This window comes from Hordeum vulgare, chromosome 3H, assembly GCF_904849725.1.
Source record: "Hordeum vulgare subsp. vulgare chromosome 3H, MorexV3_pseudomolecules_assembly, whole genome shotgun sequence".
Lineage (NCBI taxonomy): Eukaryota > Viridiplantae > Streptophyta > Magnoliopsida > Poales > Poaceae > Hordeum > Hordeum vulgare.
In genome coordinates, this window is record NC_058520.1 from 468,689,038 (window position 1) to 468,698,757 (window position 9,720).

Below are 9,720 nucleotides of genomic sequence, written 5' to 3' on the forward strand. Positions count from 1 at the left end.
ACCCTCTTAGTCTTAAGGTAGGCCTACCTAAAGATTTGGACAGCCATATTGGATCCCATATAACTAACCCCATGCGACTGCAAAAAAAAAATTCGTCTTACTGACTCTGCCTTGTCCTTTCAGTCCATTGCATTTGGTAGAAGAATACGCAGATTCCCACGAATCTCTGGTGAGAAAAGAGAAGATTCCCACGCGATTGCTTTGCTGTTCCAATAACTGTAGCACTTTGCACTATTCTTATTGCACAAATTATACTCTTTCGTGACACTTGGCGATAGCTGCAGTTGTCAGCCAAAATCTTATCCCAGCGATAGGCTAGCAAACAACTTACAGGTCTTGGGTAGCTCGAAAGCCGGGCTGCTTTTGTCATAGCATGGCGACAGCAAGTACACGAAGCACTCACGGGTGCATCATACATGCATTATAACATACGAGTAAATAACATGGGTTCTCAGCCGGAGACTTCTTTTTGCTAGAATCCTCCAACCTCCCCTTCAGACTTCAGCTGCATCACCACCGCTGCTAAAAAGGAAAAACAGCATAGGCAAAAACTTGTATGAACACAAAACCACAGCCAGGAGCAACACGGATGGGCTCCTTTGCCAACGGCCAGAATGGTTCGGAGCTTGGCATCCAGACGCCAGCCACGGGGAGCAACGCGGCGCTGGAGCCTCCCACAACATCTGCTGCAGCACCAAGATGTCCACGGCTGGGCATGGCCATGGTGGCAGCCAGAGCTGCAGCCCTGGTGATGGCTCTGCTCTCAGTGTCGCTCATGGTCTCCGCCAAGCAACGGGGCACTCTCGCCATCTTTGGCATCGAGATTCCACTCTATGCCAAATGGTCCCTCTCCGATTCCCTGCAGTAAGTTTAGTTTTTGAACCGCTGCAGTTTGAAATCTGTAAATAAGCTGCATGCGGAATGCTGAATTCTGATGGCGTTTGTCGTTCGTAACCTCAGATCCTTGGTTGGGATATCCGCGGCGGCAGCTGCCTACTCTCTGGCACAGCTTCTGTCGATTGCACACACGGCCTTGAAGAAAGCCCCTGTGGTTCCGTCCAGGCGCTATGCCTGGATGCTGTTGGCTGGTGATCAGGTCTGTTATCGTCATTTCGATCTGATTCTGCAGTGTCTAGTACTCCCTCCGTTCCTAAATATATCTCTTTTTAGAGATTCCACTAATAGACTATATACGGATGTATATAGACATACTTTAGAGTGTAGATTCACTCATTTTGTTACGTATGTAGACTTCTAGTGAAATTGCTTAAAAGACTTATATTTAGGAACGGAGGGAGTAATTATCATTGTTATTTGTGCTCTCATGATTAGATTTTATTTTTTGTCTTGTTGTTTCTTGCCTTACTTTCCTGTTTGTGATGTCTGGATAATAGTGCCAGTTTCCTCTGTGTTATGTACTTCATCTGTTTTAAAATAAGTGTCGTTGATTTAGTACAACATTGTACTAAAGTTATATTAAATCAACAACATTTATTTTGAGACGGAGAGAGTATTACGGATTCTATGGGCGGGTCAGTAGCCAGTACTAGTATAGGTGGTTGGTTGAGTTAGTTCTAAGTTACAATTGAAGAAACCTCATGCTAAGCAGCTGGCATCTTAGTACAGTTTTTCCAGTCTCTTGTCATTAACTTGCCATGTCTATATGTTGGCTACATAAAAATAGTTCCATCACTTTTTTTTCCTGAGTGTGCACTTAAATGTGCATCATTTTGTGTTAGGAGAAATCACGAAGATGGTGCCAGTCTTTACAAACCAAACAAAAAATCTAAGTCGGAAAAAAACAACGCAAAGAGAACAGCAAACTAGCATAGGAAGGAAATGTTCTTGAGAAGCACTAAGGGCTCCTTTGATACAAAGGAATTTCATTGGATTTTTGAAGGATTTGGATCCTTAGGATTTTTTCCTACGATGATCGTTTGATTCGTAGGATTGAAATCCTTTGAAATTTTTTCATAGGATTCATTTGTACTATATTTTGAAGGAAAATTTTCATCCACTCAAACCTCTTCGTAATTTTTTTTTATTTTTCCTATGCTATCAAACACACTTCCAAATTCTATAGTGTAGAAAAGAACATGCCACTCTATTCCTATGTTTTTTCTATTCCTGCATTTTAAGAATCCTACGAATCAAAGAGGCCCTAAATAAGTTTTCTTGCTTGATTTAGATGGAATGTTTGTCCCTAGCCATAAAAGACTACAGAAAATGACTCCTTTTATCACTTATAGGGAAATTATTCTGTTCTTGTGCATGTGAGTATGCAATGTGGCAGAGTATTCCCATTCTCTCACTGAACGTTCTAGTCTTGTGCATTCGAGAAATAAACTGATATCTCTTTATAAACACATTTCAGATAAATATATTCTGCACTTTCATTAGAAATGCACATGAGCAAAATTGGGCATCATGTACATGCACGATGGTATAGGGATTCAGTTGTGTTAAATACTTTCTAAGTGCATCAACTTTATATCAACTTTAGTATAAAGTTATACTAAATTTAAGACATTTATTTTCGAACGGAGGGAGTATACAATAAGGGAAAGTCTTACCTTTCACCGGTGGATCTGTGCGATCCATCCGCCGCCTCCTCATCCGTTGATTTTTTTTCCATCCCGCTCCCAACGTTTTCTTGAAACTGGGCAGTTGTTTTAGAAACTGCCTAGTCCGTTGTCAGCCTACCGCGTCTCCGCACGCACGCCGTCACCGGCCTACCGCCGCCCCTGCTCCGCCGCCCTCCACCGTCGACCTGTGCGCTGCCCCGCCGCCCTCCACCGCCGGCCCGCCCCTCACCAGATCCCCGCCTCGCCGACCCCGAGCAGAAGGCGCTCGCCCAGATCAAGGAGCTCGTCGCCGCCGCGCTCGCCGGCGGGGAGTTCGACCTGCCCCCGCCGCCGCGTTCTGCAACTCGACCTTTGTTGCAAAAAGTTTCCTGCAACACGACATTTGTTGAAAAAAAAATTCCGTAAAAATACCTATGTTACAGAAAGACGAAGAAAAAAATTCTGCAACAAGCAAATTGTTTCTGAAACTCGACCGTTGTTTCAGGAATGAACGGATCCAAAGTTTACTTTTTGCAACAAAGCGAAAATTTCTGCAACTCGAGCATCGTTTCAGGAATTGCGTCCAGAACGGATCAGACGCAGCGGATCGGACGGCTACACGCGCGAGATCGAACGGCTGTCGAGGTGGTGGATATTTAATAAATATCCACCGATAGATGCATAGCAGTCCCATACAATAAAGGTCCTTCATAGAGCTGTCTGTTTTTTATTCAATTTTTGTAGAGTTAAACTCCACAGCGGCAGACAACTAGGTGAAGAGCAAAGGTAAATCATACTCCCTCCTTTCCGGTTTGTAGGGCTCATCTTAAAATTTTCAGATTTCCATTATATTAGGCTCATTTTGAGTCTAAGTGAGTTAAAGTGCTTTGAGTCTCACGCCATATTTAATTCATAGAGTTTAGAGAAAGAAGATGAGTGGCTATGCATGCATCGTTTTCTACATTCACCATACAAGTCCAATGAAAGAATGGATGCTACATTTATTGCCTTGGAAATTGCATATGTGAGAAATATTTCATTGGCTAGTTTAAACTAGTGTCATCCACTCACAATTCACCTTGGTTAATGAGATTTCAAATTTGAGCCCTATAAACCGGAAAGGAGGGAGTATCTAAGCAAGCTAATAAATAAAGATGACTATATGCATCAATTAATGTAAAGGTAGGTGGCTTTAACCTCTTTTTCAAACAAAGAAAAAAGAAAAACTTGTTCCGAATTTTCTGTTATATATAGTTGGTATGGCGTTTCTTCAATGGCCCTCGTAGCAGTTGATACATTGGTAAATGCACATCTTGTTTTTCTTTTTGGCGTTTCATGTTTTAATAAGGAATACAAAGGTAATTCGGCATTGTTTGCTTCCAATCTTTGTTTCCCATGTAACTTCAGACTAAATCTGGGCGGATGAATTCTGAACATTTCGAACCCTGCTAGCGTCTGACGTTTCGACGGAACCGTAGACTAACACGGCTGGTGCATGTGCATCCCTGGCAGGTGTTTGCTTATGCGATGCTGAGCGCGGGATCAGCGGCGGCGGCGGTGGCGAACTTGAACCGCACCGGCGTCCGGCACACGGCGCTCCCCAACTTCTGCAAGCCTTTGCCACGTTTCTGCGACCTATCGGCGGCCTCCATCGCGTGCGCCTTTCTCGGCTGCGCCTTCCTCGCGGCGTCCGCCGTGATCGATGTTATCTGGCTGTCAAGGCTGTGAGAACTTGAGGTAGATGGTGGCAAATTAGCACACTCCTTGGCAGGGAGTTCAACTTTCAGGGTGCTGCGCCGAACCTGAACCCGTGAAGTGTCCTCATGTCTTTGAGCTCGCTGCTTGTACAAAGATTGCATCGCCTGGATGTTGATTTGCAGTGCTGCAAGTTTGCGTCCGATTCATATCGACTGACGCTCGCTTTGTACAACTTTGTAGCACTAAATTGTGCTAAGGAGCGTCAATTAATATGGATCGGACGGAGTACTACTCCTACTATGTGTTTTTTCTCTCTCCGGGATGCTCTGGTCCTTTGCAGAGTTTGAATTGGTTGCCGCTTCAGTTCAGTGAAGCATTGGCACTTGTCTACAATGACAGTACTAGTGAGTAAACTTGTCTACTTGTCTACATCACACACCTACTACCTGTTCCAAAATTCCAACCACTTAATGACGCTTATCATCATGGTATTGGTACCAGCAGCCATATCTGTATCTGCAGTGACGCAGCGGCCCAAACCGATAACAGGACAGCTCCGGCGGAAAAGCGAAGACGACAACGCAGGCGAGCCCGAAGATACATCGACACGCTCGCTCGCAACTCGCTCGACTCGAATCCTTTTATCGTCTCCCTCTCCCCCCTCTCCACGAGCTTCCTTCCTTTTCTCAACCGCGACATTCCCTCCGCGGGTGATTCTTCCACCTCTTCTCTACCCGCGCCCTCCCGCTCCACGCCCGGCGTCAGCTCCGCCGCAGATGCCGCCCAAGGTGTCGGCGGTCGCCGCCGGCGAGGCCCACACGCTCGCGCTCACCGGTAAGGAGCCCCCCCGCCTGGCCGCTTTAGCCAGTCACGCGCGCGGATGCTTCCGGGCGCCGCCGGGATTCGGGATCTGAGGGGCGGTGTTGTTTCCGGTTTGCAGGTGACGGGGAGGTGTACTCATGGGGGCGGGGGACGTTCGGCCGCCTCGGCACCGGCCGCGAGGCGGACGTGCACGTGCCCACCGCTGTCTTGCCCGCCGTCGCCGCTGCTGCTGCGGGGAGGCCGCGGCCCAGGTTCGTCGCCGTCGCCGCCGGCGCGTACCACAGCCTCGCGCTCGACGGTTCGTGCTCTGTGCCTCCATCTCGTTGCCTTTTTCTACTACTTCTCTGCTTCGTGGTAGTATAAAAGCGAAACTAGACATTGTTGTGCAGCAATTTGGGTTGGGGAAATTATACACTGTCTGAGGTACTTGCAGCTTTGTGATGCCTGTGTGGCTTGTGGAGAGTGGTGGATGCACTAGCCTGAGAACTGGAATTGACCTTATAGTGGCTCAAAACATGAGACTGTGACTCTGATGAATGACCTGATTCCATTAAGGTTGTCACTAGCCTGGCAGTTTTGTTTGCTGGTGATGCGGTTTGTAAGTTAAAATGATGCCCAGGGTCCAGGCCATATGTGCTTGCTCCTGATTTCATAAGCATTTGATATCTGGCTTTCACAAATTGTGTAAGCGCAAGTGCGTTGAATTTTTCTGCCGGTGATTTGTGTAACCGTTCGTGTGGTCTGGACCTGATTATTATGCTTTAATGACTGAACTGATACAGTGGGAGTATCCGGCCGGTACACAAAACAACCCTTCTTTCTCTAGGTTCTTGGTGCATGAAAAATAAGTTGTGTCATTTGCTGTGCCTATTTAGTGGTTTACTACTATTATTTGTAAATGATTTCTTAGCCGCAATGGGAGGCAAACGCACTTACCAAATACGTAGTATGATGAAGTTTGCTACTGAAATGTCATTGGTAATGAATACTCTTCAACATTGCAGACGAAGGCTCACTCTGGTCATGGGGCTACAATATCTGTATCCTTTATACTGCTTTGTCATCTCCAAATAACTCTAGTACTAATATCTTCGCCATCATCGACTATTTTACTTTCTTGACTATCTAACGGACGGTCAGCTTGGCTATGGGGAAGAGAATTCCCTTTCTCCATGTTTGGTTGACGGTTTTCAAGATTTGGGCTCTCCTGAAACACTGCAGGATGAAGCACAAGACACGCTTGCACGGACTCCTTTGAAGGTATAAAAGAAACACCCCTTTTCAACAATCAACAGTTCGCAAGACCCTTAGCTTGAGAACTTTCTTCTTGATTAATCCTGATGTATGTTCTGTTACAGTTGTCTTCCGTGAAAGCTGGGGGCATGATGTCGTTTGCCATAGACAGTCTTGGGGCCCTGTGGATGTGGGGAAATTGCCCCCAGCAGACTGATGATGGGGAGTTCTACATAGCAGCTACCTCAGCCCCACTGCCTGTGTGGGATTTCCATGGTCACACTGTAGTGAAGGTTGCCTGCGGTAATGAACATGTCGTGGCTGCTGTTAGCGCTGGAGAGACATATACAGGAGGTGACCTTGTCTGTTATTCCTGGGGCAACAACAACCATGGGCAGTTGGGTCTGGGTGACAAGGAAAGTAGGTCTCGTCCCATGCTTATCCCAGAATTTGGTGAAGGTTCTTCATGGGAGGTGTATGAAATTGCATGCGGAGCTTGGCACACCGCTGTGCTCACCAACAAGAAGTCTTTTGATCAGGATCTTGAATCTCGGTGCTGGACATTTGGCATTGGTGACAATGGGCAGCTTGGCCATGGAACAACTGCCACCACCTGCTCCCCGCAGCCAGTTGATGGCTTACCCACTGGTTCCTTCCTCATCTCTCTTGATTGTGGATTGTTCCACACTGCAGTAGTCTCCTCCGATGGAGAGGTGTGGTGCTGGGGAATGGAGAGAGGCCTGGGATTGTGCCCAGATGCTAGCTTTTCAGGAATGGACGCAGGGGATGCTCTACATCCCATAAGAGTTCAGTCTCCTGAGACAAATGGGTTCAAGTTTCTGGGTCCAGTGCAGGTTGCCTGTGGAGCTGCCCACACTGTTCTTGTTGCTGGTGACGGGTACAGGATGTGGGCATGGGGCCGAGGCCGCAGCGGCGTGCTCGGGAGAGACCAGACTACTGACAGTTACACTCCATGCGTTGTGATGTGGCCTCCTCTTGATGAGAACTTCCAAGAGATTCATGGGGACCAAGCGCAGGCCTCGACATCAAGAGCGAATGATCGCACTAACACTGAGCTGGAGCTGAAGTTATCTGCTGCCTCGGAGGAGCTACAGTTCCTTAGGTCAAAACTGACACTCATGGAGAGATATGCCAACATACTTCACATTTCAATATTCCGCAAGCCGATGGACGAACGGACGCTTCCTCGTTCGCTTCAAGAGTCTGCTGTCTTTGATATCAGGAAGGAATTTGAGAACATCTTGGATTCGTCAGATACCGATGAACTCGCTCGCCTGGAGATGTTTTACCGTAGCATGCTTTCTGGTGTGAAGGACAAGCTTCTCAAGAGAAAAGTTGAAGTGATGGTCCAAGAATGCATTGTTTCACTATCTGCAGGGAGGCAAACCCCGCGTGGTCAGTGAGTTAGAAGATCGGTTGTTATAAACTGCATTTCCGCTGTACAGAATCGAAATTGTGTGTTAAAATTGCAATAAGCTGTCTGCAAACCTGTTGTGTCACCTATTTTGTCAAACTTCCTACTGCAGCGTAGACCAATTATTTGGTATCACCTATCAGTGATGGTCACTTGGCAGATCATTTTATGGGCACGAACAGTGCTATGGAATAATTGTAGGCCTTATCGGTTTGTTTCTCCGTGTTAAATACTCTCACTATGTACATTATCTCAGGTCAGCTATGTATTATGTATATGGCAACACTAGCAACTAAAAAAGCATAGTTAGATCGGTGGCAGCCGGCAAATAGTGCCTTTTGATGTTTTATTATCAGACAACTGATTCAAGCGAATATGTATCTCGCTTTAAAATTGGGTTTTATTGCTTATTTGCATTGTTTTTTCATGCAACATTGTTGTCCCGTTGAAATCGATGTATTCTCAAAGGGATTATTTAACCAAAAACTACAACAATTCGGACAACCGTGACCAAAAAGTATCACTTTAGAAACCCTAGCAAAAAACCACCAATTTTTCTTCAATTTGCAGCAAAAATTTAGCATTTCTGATAACATACCGATTCAGGGTGTTTAAACTTGTTTATGACAAGGATAGCTTGTATGTGAGCGTTGATTGTCAAAATGGGTGTTCTGATAACGGATCGACAGGGTGGTGATGGGAACTCTGGCCCTGGTGCGGGTGGTCCATCAAAGGCCACCACAAAAGGCCAGCTTTGGTGCGCGTAAGATAGCTCCTGTGGTTGCCAAGAAGTTTGTCCCTGCCCCAAGACCTACCAAATCAATTGCTTCCACTGTAACTTCATCTCAGGTCCAATCTTCCCAAGCCCTTGTGGTGGAGGTGGAGCGGCCGCTTGATCCCAAGTATAGGGATATGATTTGCTTCAACTACGGGGGTCCTGGTCACTATGTTGGTAATTGTGTCAAGCAGAAGTCTTGTTTTATCTGTCAGTACAATCACAATGTAAACAATTATGCTGCTTGGTCCAAGATTCAACCAACTGCTGCCTTTTTTGGTAGTGCAACAAGGGGGCTTGGTTTCTACCATGTGGATGTTCCTGTAGCTAATGAATCCAACTGGCTCAATTTCCAAAACTGTGATGTGGTGAATATTACTAAAGGGGATGTTGATGAGGCTTGCTTGTAAGCTTATTGGGTGATACTTTCTATAAATCAAAGCAATGGCCATGGTAGATCATGGAGATATCCCACAAAACTTTTCACATTAGATTTCCACGTTCGAAGAAAGTGGAAGATCTGATTGAGTTACCAGGTTTCTGCCTTCCTCAACATGTTGCTGTTAAGATGACTGAATGGAAATGTGCTTGTGATCCTTTTGGAGAATTAATTGAAGCCTAGGTCCTGATTGAAGAAATTCCACCTAAGTGGTCCACCTCGAAAGTCTTTTCTCGGGTGGCTTCTATGTTTGGGGTCCTAACAGATGTTGATTGGAATGGGATGTTTAGACCCTTCTTCGAGAATGTTAGGGTCAAAATTGCTTGTAGGGACCCAACAAAAATTCCTTTTAAGAGGTTGATTGAAATGTAGAAGAAGTTGTTCCTGATGGGATTTAATGTTGAGGGCTTTGAAGAGGTGGGTGGTGTGGATTCTGTTATTGATATTGACACTGAAGATGAAGGTGATGATGCAAGTGGTGCTGAGGAAGATCTTGGGAAGAATGATGATGAGGTATCCAAAGATGAGATGCAACATGATTTGGTGGATGATGAGGCTGCTATTGATGAACTTGACAAAGCCAATGTCTATTGTCAGAGCAAAACTGGCTCTGTTGGTAAGTCAAGGACTTCTCTTTATGGACCTCCTTGAGACTCTGACCACGAAAGCTTCATTATGGAGGTTGATGCTATAAGGGCTTTTATCCCACACAAGCAAGTTTGTGGAGAGGGCTCCAGTGATTACCCATGTCCCT

At 45.9% G+C, this 9,720-nt stretch overlaps 2 protein-coding genes across 2 annotated transcripts; both read left to right on the plus strand.

Annotated features, from left to right (window-relative positions):
• Positions 1–434: 434 nt before the first annotated feature.
• Positions 435–4,691, plus strand: LOC123444322 (CASP-like protein 3A1). The gene is made up of 3 exons (XM_045121007.1): positions 435–864; positions 961–1,096; positions 4,077–4,691. Exons 1-3 carry the CDS (start codon positions 557–559, stop codon positions 4,290–4,292), a joined length of 660 nt encoding a protein of 219 aa, XP_044976942.1. The 5' UTR covers positions 435–556; the 3' UTR covers positions 4,293–4,691.
• Positions 4,692–4,792: 101 nt separating this feature from the next.
• Positions 4,793–8,162, plus strand: LOC123444321 (ultraviolet-B receptor UVR8). Its single transcript, XM_045121006.1, has 5 exons — positions 4,793–5,096; positions 5,203–5,382; positions 6,089–6,124; positions 6,217–6,344; positions 6,443–8,162. Exons 1-5 carry the CDS (start codon positions 5,039–5,041, stop codon positions 7,739–7,741), a joined length of 1,701 nt encoding a protein of 566 aa, XP_044976941.1. The 5' UTR covers positions 4,793–5,038; the 3' UTR covers positions 7,742–8,162.
• The last annotated feature ends 1,558 nt before the right edge of the window (positions 8,163–9,720 follow it).